Source organism: Atractosteus spatula, chromosome 13 (assembly GCF_055471065.1).
Source record: "Atractosteus spatula isolate fAtrSpa1 chromosome 13, fAtrSpa1.hap1, whole genome shotgun sequence".
NCBI classification, from domain to species: domain Eukaryota; kingdom Metazoa; phylum Chordata; class Actinopteri; order Semionotiformes; family Lepisosteidae; genus Atractosteus; species Atractosteus spatula.
This window is the reverse complement of record NC_142718.1, coordinates 1,725,877-1,744,973: the sequence shown is the minus strand read 5'-3', so window position 1 is coordinate 1,744,973 and position 19,097 is coordinate 1,725,877. Positions and strand designations below refer to the sequence as shown.

Sequence of the window (19,097 nt, the reverse complement as noted above, 5' to 3'; positions counted from 1 at the left end):
CCCAATTAACTACTGTAACAAGCAACTGTAACAAGTCCTGGGGAGCCCCAGTCCAGTCAGTCTTACAGGTCACCCTCAATCAGGGGTCTCCAGCCCTGCTCCTGGGGAGCCCCAGTCCAGTCAGTCTTACAGGTCACCCTCAATCAGGGGTCTCCAGCCCTGCTCCTGGGGAGATCCAGTCCAGCTGGTCTAGTAGGATGTCAACAGCTGTGTGCTGTTGATGGATTAACCGAGCTGTTCAGTTAACAGATCACTGTCACACGAGACTGAGGGCGACTCCCATGCTCCCCAGATCTCTGAACGGCTCCGTGTGACCGATCACAGCCCCGAGAACATAGTGACCTCTGAACCCTGAGGGACTGGGGCTCCCCAGGGCTTTGAGTGGGGGGTAGGGTGGTGAGTAATCTTGGGGTTACACTTGGCATCCTCATCCCGGGTCTCCCTCACTGCGCCTGACACCCCACTCTTGTCAGGAAATGATAAATGAGGGTGTCGTGCAAGACGGGGGGGTCTCTGATAGCAGCGCCAGGCTGAGCGCGGACGGGGGTACGGCTGTCACGCTGTGGGGGTGTCAGCGAGCCGTGGGGGGTGAGGGTGACGCCCACCCCGGCTCTCCTGCCAGAATCGCGGGAGGCGGTTCCGGTTCCGGTCCGCAGTCGGTTGCCGGAGCGTTGCGAGCAGCGCTGGGCGGCGCCGGGAGACTCGGCTGCCGGCGGACCGTCTCGCCTTGTAAATAAACCGCCCCCGCTGCATTCATTGACGGCGCTCCGTGTCTCCCCTCCTCTCTCTCTCTCTCACACAAACACACACACTCACGGCTCGCAGACGCGCTCACACCCACTCGGCTGTCCCTGCTCTCGCCCGCGGCTGGGGGGTGTCCATCGCCTTCTCGGAACCGGAACCGGTGCGGGCTTTTGCAATCGGCGTGTGGACGATCGTGAAGCGGGCCGAGCACCCCGGCACCCGTGAGCGGAGAACAGCGGGCTCGGTTTATTCACGGTAAGAGCTGCAATCACTGAGCGTCGCGGTAATTGTCGCCCGCCGCTGCGATTGTGTTAACACACCGGTCCTTCTCCCGGCGACTGAGATTTCACGAGCGGTCCGAGGAGACGGGCCGCTTGTGTTTTTGTTTGTTTGTTTTTTTTCTAAATTCTGCGTGCGAGATTTTCGGCGTGCTCCCTTCCCCCTGGTCTTGAGCTCGGCGGCGTTATTGACCGACAGTCGCCCCGATTCCGGCGGAATGTTCTGGAACCAGGATGTTTCACGGGCTGGGCGGATGGTGCTGGTCTGGAGGAGCCCACCGAGCTCACTCGTGTTTGTGACCGGGGCTGCCGTGGGGCTGTCGTGTTGCACCGGCGCGGGCCCGGCGGTCGTCGGCGTTTCAAGCCCGTTTGCCCGACCGGGACCCCGCTGTCGCTACTGCCCCCAGACAGCTGCCGAGCGCGGCTCCCCGGGCTGACCCGCAGGGCCGCCGAGGAGCACCGTGCCCTGCCCACGCAGGGGGAAGCTCTCGCGCTTCCAGACCCGAGTGGGGGAAAGGGCTGAGACAAGAGGCGAGCAGCCTGACCGCTGGGCACTTGGTCTCTTCTCGACGTGGGGGGGGGGAAAAAAAACAGTCTCATTGTCTCCGGACAGTGGGGGCGCCCTTTGACCTCTGGTCAAGTGAGGGCGGCTTAACTGACCGTCATTTCTCGGATATAGTGCTGGTTGACGGGCCGGTGTCCGGACATTTTCCACATTTCCCCCGGGGGATCGGTCACCTCTGCTGAGAGGTACAGTAAATATGAAACAGGTGTGTTGTTGTTTTTTTCCCCAGGCGACAGGTAATTCTGTTTCCAGAATCATTACCAACAAAAGCCTGTGAATCTGCTGTCTTTATCCCACTGGGCTGTCTGCGCTGTCTGCTCAGGGTCTCTGCTGTCGACACAGGACAGCCCCTCCAGTGTGTGTGTGTACGGGCTGTGACCCGGCTGCAGACGCTGTGACAGGGGCTGACAGAGGAAGGTGGACAGCCAGCTAGCCTGACCGATACTGCGGTAAACCTGCAACCAGCTCAGAGCGGCCACAGACCCGAGGGGCTCTCTCAGCCCCTCGATTGTGTTCGGTGTCTCAGAGAGAGCTGCCCCACCCTCTCTGTTCCTCTCAATCGCACTTTCGATTTCACTTCCCTGTGAGATCACGAGACGGGTCACGGCAGGCGACTGACAGCACCCCCGTGGTTCCGTCAGGCCCGTGGGCTATTTTGTAAATAAACTGAGCCCGGGATCTCGTCCAGCTGTTTCGGCTTCAACACCGTGGCCGGGGCTGCTTGTTCCCCACCCCCACCACCCTCTGTGTAAAGACCTACCTCCTGTTCTCAGTTTTTAATGCACTTCCCTGAACCCTTAAGGGGGTCATCTGCGCCCCCACCGTGTGTGTGCGTGTGCTCGGATTCCTGACCAGGAAGTACACAGACAGTCGGGGGGAACAGATCTTCAGATGGGAGGAGGACGGGAGTGGGTGAAAGGAGCAGCTCTCTGCAAGGTGCTGACAGGCAGGACAGGAGCTACAAGCTCGGGGGGCAGCCCTCGGTGTCTGTCTCGGCCCCGGGTGCAGAGGGGCAGGCAGGTGTGGGTTAATTAATCGTCCTTATTATCTATCGTCTTGCGGCAGATGGGTTTCGTGGGCTGGTGTGATCCAGTTAATTAGGAACTAACCTGCTGTGGTTTTCGGGCCGCAAGAGGAAATCAGACAGTGAAAAGGGTGAGAAGTCGCCATCGTCTCCTCACGCCTGTTGCTGTTGGCGCTCTGAAGCGTGCTGAGGAATACCAGCGAGTGTGAATAAGAGCTGCTCAGAATTTGTATATATATATATCAGACACACACATAACGCCCTACCACAACAAAGCAGAACAAGCAGATCAGTCCACTTCAGTCATCAGATTTCATCTTCCAGCGAGTTCCCGCAAACCCTGGCTGCTGTCTGAATTGACACATTAGCCAGGCCTGCTATTGCTTTCTGTAGTACACCAGAGGCACGTGTGCGGGCAGTCACGCCCCTTGCAAGAACATTGGCGATAGGCCTGCTTTCCCTGTAGCATGGGACACTGAGGAAAAGGCCTGGTCAGCCACTAGTTTACAGCCCCCTAGAATCATGGGACTTGCCACTTGCCAGGCCAGTGGCCAGGAGGGGTCACTCCTCTTGAGTGTCCTGTGCTACAGGGAGGGTGGGAACATCACCCCTGTCCTTGCAAGAGGCACGACACTTGGCGCGCGTTCATATGGTGTGTTGCTGAAAGCAGCAGCAGACCCGGCTAATGTGTCAGCTCAGACAGCAGCCAGGGCTTGCAGGCCGTCGGTGGAAGGTGATCCCCGTTCTCGATTTTGCATCCTGTGACCGGTGTTCGGTGTTTTGTCGGCGGTGTTTGAGCTCTCTGTCTGGGCGCTGCAGGGCAGCGCGGTCACCAGGGGGCAGCGCGAGTGCCAGAGCAGCAGCAGCAGCAGCAGCAGCAGCGGCGGCCGCAGACAGACCGAGCCGCAGGCAGAGGATGGCGGACCCAGGCCTGCCGTCGCCCCCGGCCGCCCCGCTGCGCTCCCCCCGCACCCCGCTCTCCCTGTCCTTCCCCTTCCTGCGGGAGGGCAGCCGCGTGTGGGAGAGGGGGCCGCCCCACCCGCCCGGGGAGCTGCCCAGCCCCCTGCCCACCAAGCGCACCCGCACCTACTCCGCGTAAGTACTGCGCCCCCCGGCGAGTAACTGCACCCCGATTCCCCCACAGCTCCGGCACTCACCGGAGAGGAGAGGGATAGGAGAGGAGAGAGAGGAATGGGAGAGGGGAGGAAAGAGGGATGGGATAGGAGAAAGAGGGATAACGAGGAGAGAGGGATGGGAGAGGGGAGAGGGATGGGAGAGGGGAGGAGAGAGGGATGGGATAGGAGAGAGAGGGGTGGAAGAGGGAAGGAGAGAGGGATGGGAGAGGGGAGGAGAGAGGGATGAGAGAAAGAGGAGAGAGAGGGATTAGAGAGGGAAAGAGAAGAGGCAGCACCGAGAGGGAGAGCTCTCATGCTTGCCTGTGTCAGACTGTGTCTATTTCAGGCATTTCGCAGCTGTACTGCAGTATTGTGTGTTGAGTGGCTGATCCCTGTCTGATTGATCGCCCCCTGCAGGACGGTCAGGGCCACGGCGGGGCCGGTCTACAAAGGCGTCTGCAAGAACTTCTCCAGGTCGCAGGGTCACGGCTACATCCGCCCCTCGGACGGCGCCGAGGACATCTTCGTGCACATCTCTGAGTGAGTGACCGCGAGAACCGAGAAAGTCGGTCAAGTCTGTCCCCGGTCTCTAGTCCCATCAGCCCCCGTGACTCCCAGCGGCACGAGGCTGAATGAAGGAGAGCTGGAGCTTCAGCAGACAGGGGGACTGCCGGAGAGGATAGCTGTGTGAGCTGGTGGGTGGGGGGCGTACTGGCGCACTCTGGCTGCTGCTGCATCATCCAGGTGGGACGGGTGGTGCTGCAGGAGAGTCCCTTTTGCCTGTAGAGCTCTTTGAGTGTCCAGAAAAGCACTGTATAAGTGTAAAAAAGATTATTTGTGTGTGTGAGATGCTGAGAGAGCCGTTTCACCTGAGCGCTACAGCAGGGTGTTAAAAGATTAGAGCCCCCCCTAGTGGGAACTGACAGTACTGCAGCGACTGACACGGTGAACAGCGCCCTCTTGTGGCGGGTTCTTGTTTTGCGCAGCTCTCTACAGACACAGAACAGGGCCTGCCTGTCAGTGAGGGAGGGTGGAGGTCTCAGCCCAAGCCGGGCTTTAGTCTCTGGGTCCTTGTCCTGTCCCGGCTGACGTGTCCTCCTGTTCCCCCCCCCCAGCATCGAGGGGGAGTACGTGCCCATCGAGGGTGACGAGGTGACCTACAAGGTGTGCCCCATCCCGCCCAAGAACCAGAAGATCCAGGCTGTGGAGGTGGCCATCACGCACCTGGCCCCGGGGACGAAGCACGAGACCTGGTCGGGCCAGATCATCAGCTCCTAGGCGCCAGTCAGGCCAGCGGGGAGGGACAGGGGTTCGGGAGGGGGGTTAGCAGCATGAGGAAGACTGGGAGGGAGGGGAAGCCGCAGGGAGGAAGGATGGAGGACGAGGAAGAGGAGGGTTTGGGAAGGAGACAGGAGCAAGGGGGGGGGGGGGGGCGGCGACACTGCGATGTGGGGGGGCTGTCCCCTCCGGGTCTCTCTATGGAAGATCCAGGAGGCGCTGATCAATTAGTTCGATTAAGCCGATAACGAGCTGGTTGAGGACACGAGCTGAGCAGGAGGGGAGACTGCTGACACGCACGCAGTCCAAGATCAGGAAGGGACACTCCTGATCGCTGAGCGAGGGAGGGAGAGAGAGGCTGGGAAAGAGGAAGAGTGAGGAAGTAACACATATCTTTACTGTGAAACAAAAAGCAGCAATTTTTAACAATTTTTGTAAAACCGTTTCGTTTTCAGTTGCTGGAATGTCTTAATTTTTTTTCCTTCGGTGCGTTGGCATTGAGAGTTCTGTCGCTGTCTTTATCGTATGCAGTCCTTTAATGGCTGTCGTCTTCTGGGAGGTGTAGTCTGGAATCGCACCACTCCCCTCGACAACTGGGGGTAACTACTGCCAATTGGACTACAGCTCCCATGATGCAGTGCTGAAACCAGTGTAGAGCTTTAAGAACTACATCCCCTACAGTGCACTGCAGGGTGCACTGCTGAGAACCATACAGGGCTCTGCAGGGCTTAGCCTCATGGGGATTGTAGTCCACTTTCAGTACGTTAGCAAATCTCTTCCTTGGTTTGAAATTGAATGGTTCTGTTAATGTAAATAACTGGTGTTAAACAGGGTATAACCCCTTATTGAAAGTGCTTTTTTTTTCTTTAGCAAGATTATAGAAAATTTTTTTTTAAGTTACAAAAATAAAGTTGTATGGGGATTGACTTATTGACATTCAGCCATGAACCTGCCAACATGTGATCTCTGTATGCAGTTTTCCTCTCCTCTAACACATTTGTGTCTTTTCTTGTTTTATTTCCCTGGCCTTTCGCTCATGTTTGGAGTTGAAGAGGTGTGTCATGTTTTGAAATTCTTGATCGGGATTATTGTTGTTGTTGTTGTTTTTGGTTTGTTAAAAACATTTCTTAAAGCACTTTTTTTTTGTAAAACCACTGTGACTGGCTTTATGTCATAATTCTGATATTACAGAAAATGATGCTGCACAGTTTTGTGTCAATTCAGTAAAAGGCTTCAGCTGCCACATCGGTTGTCATGCGATTTTCTTTTGGTTCATATCTGATACCTTTTGTTTTGTACCTTCTCTGTCAATCTGCTGTCTCTCTGTGTCCCTCTGTTGTCTATGCCTCCGTACAGCAGGGAGAACTACTGCAGGTGCACGGTCTCCCCAGCGGGCAGGTCTGATTAGCTGAAGAGTTTCAGTGTTCAATAAGGACTTAGCCTTTTGTGCCAAAAAGGCAAAACCCATTTGCCAAGTGCTTCTAAACGCTGTTCGACACAACGATCATCTAATTAGTAGGAGCATTAAGAGGCTCACTCACAACGCGATCTTTTTATCAGGTCTGGTTTGAAGTAGTGTGGTAGCAAATCTCGGGGATTATTCCTTGCTTCTGCAAAGAAAGGAACACTGTAAGAGCTGTCGAGAAGGCTTACTAGTTCCGTGTATCTCTGATCCCAGAGGACATTTTGGCAGCCCTGATCCCCGTCTTTGTACAGTTCAGACGGACAGTGCGACTGCCTGTCCTTCCCAGACCTGTCTGAGGCAACACAAGACTCCCGCCCACACTAGTCCGCACAGGAAAGTCGTTAAGAAACAGCTAAACCATTTATTACAGACAAGGACAATAACATCTTCCACTTCACTGAGGTTTTAACAGTTAATACATCTTAGACACCTAATCTTTCACAATACAAACATCTTCACAGTACTCATGACAGGGTTAGGGAGTGGGTGAGACAATCGTGCAAAACACATTTCAGTAGGCGGGGTTTGTCCAGTTCATTTAACATCGTTAGTGTCTTACTGTTCCCCTCTGGAGCCAGCTCACCAATTAAAGTGTTGAATTAGCTGATTATCGTGGTCTTCAGCCCGCGCAGAATTAACGGGGCGGATATGGTAACGGAGTGTCTGAAATGAGTGATATGCGTGGATCTTCAGACCCGATATGCCGAGGGTGGAAAGGTAGAGGAGGAGGCCGATGGTGGTGGTGGTGGGTCATGTTGAGTCGAGCCTTCATGGGCAGGACCTGTGGAAGAATCCCACTCGTACGCTCTTCTGCGGCGACAGAGAGGCGAAACCATCCTTCAGCCCCAGTCGCGGGGTCCGTGAAGCGACGCGCACACTTTGGAGAAACAGTGTGGCTACATGCATGTTTTCTGCCGGTCGACACCACGAAACTGTGCTGGCGTGGACAACATGAGCCAGTCCCCTCTCTCCCTCCCACTCCTCAACAGGGATATCATTCACCTCACCGATATTCCAGACAATCCAGTGCAAAACGCTGCCACCCAGGACATCCCACAAGATGGAGGACATTACAGGAGGACACCATGACATACAGGACATCCCAAGAGACCTTGCAAGAGGACACTGCGATACATAAGACATCCCATGAGCCCTTACACACTGAGACAGTGACACACCAGACGCTGTGACACACACAGGACGTACCACGAGGCAGGACGTCAGGAAGAGCTGGGCACTGAAACCCAGGCTTCAAGCCCTCAGTCATGGTCTCCGCTGGACAGATAAAATTAAAATAATTCATCATAAAATCCACCTTGTCTTTTCGCAAAATGGACAAGAACTGCGGTTTCCCCCGGATCGACTGGTAAAATGTAGACAGTCCCTTGTGGTCCCAGTTTTTCCAGATTAAGTTCTACATTTTAGTTTCTGACAGGTAAAGCTCCAGTGCTCCCTTTGCGGCCCCAGGGTGTATTAATGTTATGTTAATTATTAATACCAGTAGCTGTCCGTGTTTTACGTTTCCCCGTGGGGATGGTAAAATCGCAGCGCTCCCTCGCGGCCCCCGATGCCAGTCCCAGCCGGGGGGGCGGCGGGGGGGGTGCCGAAGAACAGCTCCCTGCAGAGCCGCGCCGTGTCCGTGGGGGAGTACACGGTGAAGCCGATGGTCCGCGGGTCGTTGAAAATCTCGTAATCGTTGCCCCCCTGCGGAACAGAAGAGGCGGGGCGGGTTTCAGACAGGGGGACAGGTGGCACGGTGCCAACTCGAACCCCGAACCCCCTGGCTCCTTCTGCTACAGTCACAGACTACACAACAGTCATGAGTAACTGATGCGAAGATCTTTTATCCCCTCTTCCTACTATATCCCTCTCCTTCCCTCTCTCTCCCTGCTATATCCCTCTCCTTCCCTCTCTCCTTCCCTCTCTCTCCCTGCTATATCCCTCTCCTTCCCTCTCTCTCCCTGCTATATCCCTCTCCTTCCCTCTCTCCTTCCCTCTCTCTCCCTGCTATATCCCTCTCCTTCCCTCTCTCTCCCTGCTATATCCCTCTCCTTCCCTCTCTCCTTCCCTCTCTCTCCCTGCTATATCCCCCTCCTTCCCTCTCTCTCCCTGCTATATCCCTCTCCTTCCCTCTCTCCTTCCCTCTCTCTCCCTGCTATATCCCTCTCCTTCCCAACCCCCCTCCCACTCCCTCCCACATCCCTCACTTCCTGACCTCTAATTCTCCTTCCTCCCTCTCCCTCCCTCTATCCCACTCTTCCCTGTCCCCCCTCTCCCTCCCGCTGTACCGGCGAGGTCTCGTTGCCGAAGAAGTAGATGGCCTCCAGCCCCTCCCGCTCCAGCACGTCCAGACACAGCCTCTTGTCCCAGCCCTCGGGGAACACGTCGAAGCTGATCAGCCCACCTGCAGCGGGAGCACACAGGGCGCGTTACCAGCAGCCGCCCGCAGGGGGCAGCGGAGAGCTCCATCCAGAGGCCCGGTCCCCGGCGCGTCTGCGGACCGGCCCGGTCTCGGCCGCTGTACGCGCACACAGACCTCTCGAAAACTGAGCGCAAGAAAAGCGCACGGCCTGTCTTCGTTTCTTTCTGCTGGGGACGGGGATGCTGGAGATCTTTTAGCGCACGGCAGCACAAAGGCCTCTTTTGTTTCGTACAGCCTTGGGACAGATTCGCCAGACAGGAAGTGACAGGCAGGCAGGTTACAGTTTCGAATGAGCTCTTTCAGGCTGATATTTCAAGATCTCCCAGCCTCGGTTAAGAGCACGGCACCGGGCCACTCCATCAGCTCTTATGATTTGTCGTGATGACCCCTACTGTAATACTTTAACCCTCTGCCGGTGCCCCCAGTGCTTATTATCTTTCTTGCTGAAGGGACACAAAGGGTTAAAGACATCTCAAGACACACCAGCGCTGTATCCAATCAGAACGGCCGTGGTCACACACCCCCTGCCCTCCCCCCACAGGACACCAGTGCCAAAACAAAGCAGCTCCCAGGCTGCAGTGCGCTACGTGACAGAGCAGCCTGTCAGCTGAGGCGGTGTGCTGGGAACAGTCTGCAGGCTGACGCACACACACACACTGCCTCACATTGACACACACTGCGTCACATTGACACACACTGCCTCACACACACACACACTGCGTCACATTGACACACACTGCCCAACAGACACACACTGCGTCACATTGACACACACTGCCACACAGACACACACTGTGTCACATTGACACACACACTGCGTCACATTAACACACACTGCCTCACATTAACACACACTGCCTCACACACACACACACTGCGTCACATTGACACACACTGCATCACATTAACACACACTGCGTCACATTAACACACACTGCCTCACAGACACACACACTGCCTCACAGACACACACACTGCCTCACAGACACACACTGCCTCACATTAACACACACACTGCATCACATTAACACACACTGCCTCGTGTAAACACACACTGCGTCACGTAAACACACACTTCAGTGTCTGAACTATTGATGTGCGAATTGATCAATATCACCAGTCACTCAAGCCCTTTGCTGTGCTGGAGTTAATCTTCTCTGGTTTATCTAAATTCCCGGTATAATCATTGACTGAGAAAAACAGCTTAAGACCTGCCTATATCTCTTCCCTTTACTAAATGTCATTCTTGAGATTTATTGTAGGCTGCAAGGGAACATGGGAAGGGGAGGCAGGAGAGCATTGCAGCGCAAGTGTGGAGTAAATGGCACTAAAGCCCTGTGCAACCATCAAACTCTTCCCCCACTGCCACAGTCTCATGCACTTAAGCCTTGTGCAACCAACAAATACTTCCCGCACTGCCCCAGTCTCACACACTGAAGCCTTGTGCAACCATCAAACACTTCCCCCACTGCCCCAGTCTCACGCACTAAAGCACAGTGCAACCCTCAAATACTTCCCCTGCTGCCCCAGTCTCACGCACTAAGCCCTGTGTGACCCTCAGATATTTCCCCTGCTATTCTAGTTCCTTAGGACTGCTTAAGAATTCAGTGAAGGAATCAGTTAGTCAGTGAGTGATGGAGCTAAAACAAGATAGTCATGAGATGATTGAGTTATTCAGCACCTCGCTCACTTTTGAGTAGATTTTCTGTATATGTTAATGATTGAGGTCAGTCATTAACGAGGAAGGAGTACTGGTGAGTAGGTTTTGTCGGGTGATAAAGTCAGTTGTTGAGACAGTCAGCCATCAGGTTAGTTATTCAGAAAGTCCAGCGCTGTCAGCTCATTAACCTTGAGACTGGGGGGGGGGGCAGGAGGAGATATCAGTCCTCGGGATCAGCTTGTAGTTTAATGGAGCCTGGGGGCTCCCCCCCTGCTGATCCCCCCCCCCAGGGAGAAAACGGCACCCTGAGGCTGGACCGAGGAGAGAGAGTCGCTAAGCAAACACTCACAGAGAAAACTGCCTGCCGCAGCACAGATCGCTAACGCGTTTTATGGCTCGTTAGCTAACGAGCTGCAATATTTTGCTCCTTCTCTTGCAAAACCCAGAAAGCTGAAAGTGGAGCGAAGAGCGAGGTGGAAGGGGGGGAGGGGGGGGCGGTGGTGATTTTCCACGCGACTGGCTGTCGCTCGGCGGTTTCCTCAGTGACTCACCCCTGGTGAAACGCAGCCCCTTCCCAGCAAACTCCTGCTGCAGGGTGGCCACAAACTTCTCCCTGATCTTCTCTCTCTGTGGGGGGGGGAGACAGAGAGCAGATCGGTCACCAGCGGGGAAGGCTGCAGCAAATGACCTCTGACCTTTGACCCTTACCTCCCTACTGTTCTCATCCCCGCTCGGATTCGCCCTGATCCGATATGAATACACACTGACTTACACGGCCTTCCCACAGCTGGCAAACAACGAGTCCAGTATGGACCTGTTCAAAAATAACGCATGCTCCTTGCTGTGGATCCAAACTCCTGCTACACAGCTCAGATGGAGCTGAAACGTGCTCTGAGCTTGAAGGATGCTGCACAAAGAGACCTCATACACTGAAGGCCACACCTGGGTCGCCCTTGTGTATAGCGCCCTGCAGAAGTATTCGGCCCCTTCCTGTGATGCCCCCTTTCATGAAATTATAAAATAACGTTTGCTTACTTTTTTAAAACTTAAGATTTTATTCAAAACCCGAATGGTCGAAAGCTGTTGAAACCCATACTCAGGTTTCACTCAGGAAAAGAAAAGATTCTCCACAATTCTTTACACTAAGAGGGGCGGGAGTGTGGAGCAGGATGCCCAGCCATGATGTTGAAGCCAATACTCTGGCTTCTCTCAAGACACAGCTGGCTGGGATCCGGGGATTAATTGGGTACTGACTCCCCAAGGGACCTCCTCTGATCTGTAACCACTCTCGCGCTCTCACCTTGTCGATCTCCGAGAACTCAATCCGCTCCTCCGGGGTGCAGCTCCGGCCGATGGGAGAGATGTTGATCGTTCCGTTGCGGAATTCTATGAAGGTTCCCCTGAGAGGAGGAGGAGGAGGACAGAGCACTGATTTTCAACCCAACACAGTGCAGAATTAAGTGCAGCTTCATCACCCTACCCTGCTTCGAGTGCACCATTGAGCAGGGAGCCATATGGTCACCCTCATACTTTGTACCACAGTGTTACGTGGAGGCTGAGAGAGAGAAGCAGATGGACTGGCTGACTGGACACTGCACACACAGGGAGAGGGTTGCAGGAGTTAATACAGGCTGTCTGGACAGGTACTACAGCCGGCTGCCACCTGCAGGATTTTTGGAAGTGGGGGCCTGATGGCACCCCAAGTTTCTAGGACGTACAGAGAGATCTCCAGCCTCACCTCTTCTTGGGCAGCTTGAGCAGCCCCATGTAGCGCAAGCAGAAGTTAATGAGGTCCTGCAGGAGCTCCTCCCCCAGCTGGTTCTGAATGGCCTGGGACAGGAAACGAGGAAGCGCTGAGAACACGGAGAAAAGAACTACAACTCCCATGAACCACGAAACGCACGACCACAAGAACAGGAAGCACCCAGGAAATTAAACAAAAACTCTGTAATGCTGCAGTACTCAGAAACCAAACAGAAGACAGATGGTTTAAGGTATGAAACATCATACATTGATGAAATACTCAAACTTAGGAGAAATGACTCCTCCCCTCGCCCAGCGGACAGACAACAATAAACGAAAAAGCATTCCACCAGACAGAAAAAAACAACTTCAGATAAAAAGATACAAAAACAAATAAATAAAACTGAAAATTGACCTTTAAACAAAATGAACGAAATTATAAAACCCCAGATCCCATTGGCTGCCGAGGGGTGGGAGCTCTTTGAAATACAGACCAAGCCAATCAATGGCAGATATGACAGGTGACCTCCACCCCGCTCTCCCCATCAGCCCAGGCCCCCACCTGTTTGGAGATGAGCTTCCCATCCTTGTACTGGACCGTGCCGTTCTCCGCAAACACGTAGTCGAACTTGTGGATGACTGAAAGAGAGCAGAGGGCAAGAGGTCAGGGGGCACAGTGATCGGAGGACAACCTCCAACAAGAGCTCTTTGCTCAAGGAAGGAAACTCCCCAGCTAACGAGACAGTCGCTCCCCTCTGCTCCAGAGAAAAAGGCCCGTTCCCCTGTCCCTGTGCAGGACAGACAGAACCCCAGTTTGCTGTCCTGGTACCCTACCACCCCGCTAGGCTCTTGATTTTGCCGTATTGTCCTGCTGTGTCTTCCTTATTCCAGACAGCTCGTGCACAACGCATTTCCCCTCCTTAAAATCCCAGCAAGCAAATCTGACGGACAATGCCAGCGCCGCGATCTGCCCGTGACCGGTCAGCAGGTCTGGATATTAGTACCTCTAACCACGGCTTACTGGCTGTCTGAGTCATCTCCCTCTAATCTCCCAGCAGTCTCCCAGTGTCTCTGCCACTGCCTGTGGATCTGATGCAAGTAGTCATAATCCCCAAAGACAGTGACAAAGTCATCCCACGGGGCTGGGCACAAACCAGAGGACGCCAGTGGATACTACGGGAAACTAAGAACAGGGGGCACGTCTGTATGAAATGAGTCATGGGCTCATCCTGGACTGGGACCCTGGCTGTGATCTCCGGGCTGTAGGGGCTCATCCTGGACTGGGACCCTGGCTGTGATCTCCGGGCTGTAGGGGCTCATTCTGCGTGTGGGTTTGCGGGAAGAGGGGACACCGCCCATGACGAGACCCCCCTCCCCGAAAGAGGTGCTGCCGTACCCTCGTCTCCCTCCCCGAGCTGCTCGGCGATTTTGGAGTAGTCGGATCCGCCCACCACTCCGATCTTCACCCTCTGCCGCAGCTCCTGGAAGAAGGCGTCGAGCTCCGGGTCGATCTTCTGCACGGGGAGAGGGGAAGAGTTTGAGGAGTGCGGGTTTGAATCCCAGATGGGGCACAGCCGCTCTGTCCCGGAGCTGGGGACTTGACCCGGACAGCTCCAGAGAAGTCGGACCTTCAATTTGCTCCTGTTGGCATCAGCTGCCAGCTGGAAGGACAGTGTCGCCATGATGTGCCAAACTGGAGCGTTTTTAATGGCCAGCGAGCAGGGAGGACAGGGTGGTGTGACACGGCTCTCTCCCCTATTTTTATTGTAGGCATTAACAACACTCTGGGCTGTCTCTGGGCGGTGCGATGGCAGCCGGGTGAGTCAGGACAGTCTGACACCGTGCCGAGACTGTAAACAGTGGGGTCAGAGGTCATCTCACACGGGGGGAGGGGCGTGGCATTGGCAATCCCCGCCCGTTTCCATTGTCTCGGACACGCCCCCAACAGACTGATAAACAATCACACGCGGCCAGAGCCTTGCCAGGATTGACTCATCAAGTGGGTAGCTGCGTCAGCATGCGTAGGCTGCAAAGGAACAAGTAATAGGTTTATTCCATGCTGAAAAAAAGAAGAAAGAGAACACAACGTTTCGGCCGTGGAGCCTTCTTCAGGTGTGAGAGAGACAGGGCAGTAGGCAAAGGTAAAGTAGCGGGAGAACAAAGGTTGGGAGGGAGGAGGAGTGAGAGGCGGGAGCAGGGGACAGAAAGAGAGGCCAATCAAGAGGTGTGAAGTCAGAATGGGTGCAGAGAGGTGTGAAATGAAACTTCCAATGAATGGAGAAAATTTAAAAGAACAGTAGTCTGTCGTTAAGGGAAGGGAGAAGGTGTGATCCTAGCTGCAGAATAATTTTAGTTTCGGTGGTCTTTCTGATGTATGAGTTTGGAAAACCGTCTTTGAGAACACAGACGGAGAGATTAGAGTGGTCGTGGCCGTCAGAGGTGAAATGAGAAACAATGGGCTTGGAGAGATCTTTAATCTTTACAGCCCTGACGTGTTCTCTGAAACGGTCTCCGAGTCTCCTTCCTGTTTCTCCAATGTAGATGGCTGGGCATTTACTGCAAGAGATACAGTAAATAAGGTTGCTGGAGGTACAAGATGCTGTCTGGGTGATCCGGAATTGTCCTGAGGGGCCTTGAATGAGTGTGGTGGTGGCTGTGTATTTGCAGGTGATACAGCGAGCTCTGTTGCAAGGGAAAGTGCCTGGTGTGGATGGTTGTTGAGGGCGGTCAAGGGAGCTGTGAACAAGGAGGTTACGCAGATTAGGTGGTCGGCGATATGAGATATATTTGAGGGACGGGTGGAAGTTGGTGAAATGGTGCAGGAAGAACTCAAGCTGATCGTTGGAGCATGTGGCGGCACCGACGCAGTCATCAATATATCGTTTGTAGAGGTCAGGGACATAGCCAGTGTAGGAAGCGAAGAAGCGTTCTTCTACGCCTTGCAGAATTGGTCCTCACACTGAACGCATTCTCTTTCAATAATCTTTTTTACCAACAGGTCAGTGGAGTTGCCATGGGCACCAGAATGGGACCCAGCTATGCCAACATTTTTGTCGGCTGGGTAGAAGAACGGGGCCCTTGCCCGAGCCAAAAACACCCCCCGGACCATCAACCCGATCAGGAACTCCCGCTGTAACAACCGCATTCCTCTGGTGCTTCCTTACCACCCTAACACACTTCCTATCCCCAGGACCATTAACCACAACTTTTCCATCCTACAGGATGATCCCTCCATTGGGGCCCTCTTTTCTGATCGCCCTATCATCTCATATCGCCGACCACCTAATCTGCGTAACCTCCTTGTTCACAGCTCCCTTGACCGCCCTCAACAACCATCCACACCAGGCACTTTCCCTTGCAACAGAGCTCGCTGTATCACCTGCAAATACACAGCCACCACCACACTCATTCAAGGCCCCTCAGGACAATTCCGGATCACCCAGACAGCATCTTGTACCTCCAGCAACCTTGTTTACTGTATCTCTTGCAGTAAATGCCCAGCCATCTACATTGGAGAAACAGGAAGGAGACTCGGAGACCGTTTCAGAGAACACGTCAGGGCTGTAAAGATTAAAGATCTCTCCAAGCCCATTGTTTCTCATTTCACCTCTGACGGCCACGACCACTCTAATCTCTCCGTCTGTGTTCTCAAAGACGGTTTTCCAAACTCATACATCAGAAAGACCACCGAAACTAAAATTATTCTGCAGCTAGGATCACACCTTCTCCCTTCCCTTAACGACAGACTACTGTTCTTTTAAATTTTCTCCATTCATTGGAAGTTTCATTTCACACCTCTCTGCACCCATTCTGACTTCACACCTCTTGATTGGCCTCTCTTTCTGTCCCCTGCTCCCGCCTCTCACTCCTCCTCCCTCCCAACCTTTGTTCTCCCGCTACTTTACCTTTGCCTACTGCCCTGTCTCTCTCACACCTGAAGAAGGCTCCACGGCCGAAACGTTGTGTTCTCTTTCTTCTTTTTTTCAGCATGGAATAAACCTATTACTTGTTCCTTTGTTGACTCATCAAGGTCTGAGTGACCTTTAACCCCCTGACCCCAGACGCCTTTGATGCCTGAAGGGCTGGAGACGAGGTGGCTCCAGGACCAAGTTCGGGGGGGGGGGGGGGGGGTCTGGAGGGTGCAGACGATTCGGCTGTGAGGATGATGTCCGCACAGGCTGAAACGCTCACCGATCCCTCGACTGACCGGCTAACCAACGGCCCGGCCCTGGGAACACTAATCCAGCAGCTGACCAGCTTCCCGGCAGCTAGATCGCCAAGAGGCGAGGTCGCGCCGGAGGGCACATGTCCGTCTCGCTCGGCACTGCGTGTGGAAAGACCTGGCAGAGCCGTGAGGAAAGATGTCATTGCAAGAGAATTTTTTATCATCGTTTCCCAACCCCGATAGCACGAAAGCTCTCCGAGCCACCGAACCCCCGTGAATTCACCAGACCAGAACCTTGCGCAACCTGCGTCTGCACGCCTGCTGTGTGTAGTTACTGGTGTTGACCGAGAGACTAAACGGATTCGTTTAAAATTCCCTGGCAAAGGCGACGCAGAGGACTTCATGAGCCGGGAAACGCGGACCAGAGCGAAGACGACGCGTTCCTGTGCTTCCGACGGACAACGAGAGGACACGCATCATTTACACAAAGAGCGGGGGGGGGGGGGTGTGGAACAAGCTGCCCTGCCGTGGTTTTGACGCCGATACCCGGGCCAGGGTTCTGGTGCTGTAACTATCCGTGTTCGTAACAACAGAAACCAAGACTTGCTAACATGTTCGCCTGTGTAATCGGTTTCAATAGTACGATAATCCCCGCTTTCTTCACTAACAGGCTGACCCGGGTAATCAATAACTACCCTAGACCCGACCTTCCCGTGGACTGACCACGGCGAGGGCTTTTTGCGTGTCAGAGCGATGCCGCTGCCTCTGTCCAGTAACTTATCCCAGGTGAGATAAAACTTAGATCACATTAGATACACACAAGATAGGAAAAAAACCAACTCATTCCAGATTCATGATCAACGACGCCGTTTCAACATTTGTAGTTTTAAGCAACTCAGTCCCGGAGATCAGACCTGACTGACGAGAGAGAACAGATTCACCACGGCGACAGAACTGAACTGAACTTTTTAAAGATCCCCGGGCTGTTTGTGCAAATGCAACTACTTTTAACTGCCAGGTCCTCGGCGTCGGGGGACTGGCGAGCTATTTTGGACGGGTCTCGTCCCGTCCCGTCCTGTCCCGTCCTTGTCCTGGGGTCCCGGGGGCATCTGGCGCTCGGGACGCCGTGTTCCGCGAGACCGGGCCGACATTCCGCTCGTGACAGGGACGGATTAAAACGCCATCAGAAGCATCAACCTCGAGTGACCCCCCAGGACCTCATCTCCCCGGGTTTCTGTCAGAGTTTACTGACTGGGCAGGACCCCCCCCTTGAGACGCGCCACCTCGAGTTCAAGGAGGTCGTGTCGTGTCTGAACACAGATACACAACACTCAACACAGAAACAAAGGTACAACACCAACATCACAAACACGGAAAAGAAACAACAACAACAACAACAACAAGAAAGTAAATAAAATGCAAACTATTTCACTGCCATGAAAGACACGAAGACAATAATTGCTCCGATTACGGGAACGTTCCGTTTTTAAGTACAGAATTAGTCTGTCTCCAAACACACGACTGCAGCTGTGCGATCTTCAGTCAGGAGGTTGTAAGTTATCACCGCCCGTCACATTCGTTACAGTGTGATGTTATTGCAGGACAGAGAGGTAACAGATGCAGTTACAGTAACGACAATATTCTTGGAGATCAAGCCACGCATTGCGGTGCTGGCGGCGACAGTGCCGACTCTGACACGGACGGACACGGACACGGACACGGACACGCACGACCGAGCCCACCGCCGCAGTGCGGGCAGGTTGTAAATATTGTTACCGAGCAGCGAGCGCACGCTGTCAGCGGAGACAGCCGCGGGAGTGTCACACCCACAGCCGCCGCAGGGCCACCGGCGGATACCGCGTTATCACCCCGACTGGTCAAGACCAGCAGGAGCAGAACCACCTACTTCTCTGGCCGCTGTCAGTGTCCCGTCCACGTCGAACAAGCACAGAACCTTCCTGCTCGGGGGGAGACGGCTGTCTTCTTCCATTCTGATTCCTTAAATAGGAGAGTTAAAATGCACTCATAACGACGACAACAAAAAAAAACTTTTTTTAAAAAAGAAATACCACCGCAGGCTGTAGGTATGTCCCCTGAAATGAAAAAAAAAAACAACAACCCGACAGCAGCTGCTCCCTTGCGGGACGTTTAAGAAATGACAAGGCGGTGGCGTGTGAGCTGACAAACACACCCACACCTATTTTTGTTCTTAATCCAACGAGCCCCGTTAATGAGGCTCCTGCACCCCGCCAGCAGCCCGCGAGGTGAATGCGGCCGCCGGGGCTCTTTCGGCCCGAGCTCGTCAGGCCGGGCGGCTCGAGGGGGGCGGCCGGCTCCGCCAATGGGAGGCGGGGAGGCGGGGTCACGTGGGGAGGGGGGCCGGGCAGCCCGGAACACGCGGGGAGACTCACGTAGCCGCCGCAGAGCCAGAACAGGGAGTGATGACCTTTCACCCAGAGACTGCGAGGCGCTGGTGGGGGTGGGAGGGGGGGAAGTCAGACCTCTTGCGCGCTGGTAGCTTTCTCGTCCTCCATGCCCGAGCCCGAGCCGGGAAACGTGTCGGCTCCGGCTCGGTTTCCCCCCACGCCGCTGCCCAGACCTTCCCCTCGACGGCAGCAGCTAAGTGTTGTTATGTCGC

General features: G+C 54.4%; 2 protein-coding genes across 2 annotated transcripts; one reads left to right on the top strand and one right to left on the bottom strand.

The window, feature by feature from the left end:
* The first annotated feature begins 521 nt into the window (after window positions 1–521).
* Window positions 522–6,247, top strand: csdc2a (cold shock domain containing C2, RNA binding a). The gene is made up of 4 exons (XM_088930285.1): window positions 522–999; window positions 3,431–3,706; window positions 4,144–4,266; window positions 4,842–6,247. Exons 2-4 carry the CDS (start codon window positions 3,528–3,530, stop codon window positions 5,002–5,004), a joined length of 465 nt encoding a protein of 154 aa, XP_088786411.1. The 5' UTR covers window positions 522–999; window positions 3,431–3,527; the 3' UTR covers window positions 5,005–6,247.
* A 563-nt stretch (window positions 6,248–6,810) lies between these two features.
* On the bottom strand, window positions 6,811–18,800 carry pmm1 (phosphomannomutase 1). The gene is made up of 8 exons (XM_088931122.1): window positions 18,366–18,800; window positions 13,691–13,808; window positions 12,857–12,933; window positions 12,290–12,381; window positions 11,852–11,951; window positions 11,103–11,178; window positions 8,758–8,873; window positions 6,811–8,173 (listed from the first exon to the last, which is right to left on the bottom strand). Exons 1-8 carry the CDS (start codon window positions 18,447–18,449, stop codon window positions 7,985–7,987), a joined length of 852 nt encoding a protein of 283 aa, XP_088787248.1. The 5' UTR covers window positions 18,450–18,800; the 3' UTR covers window positions 6,811–7,984.
* Between the last annotated feature and the right edge of the window lie 297 nt (window positions 18,801–19,097).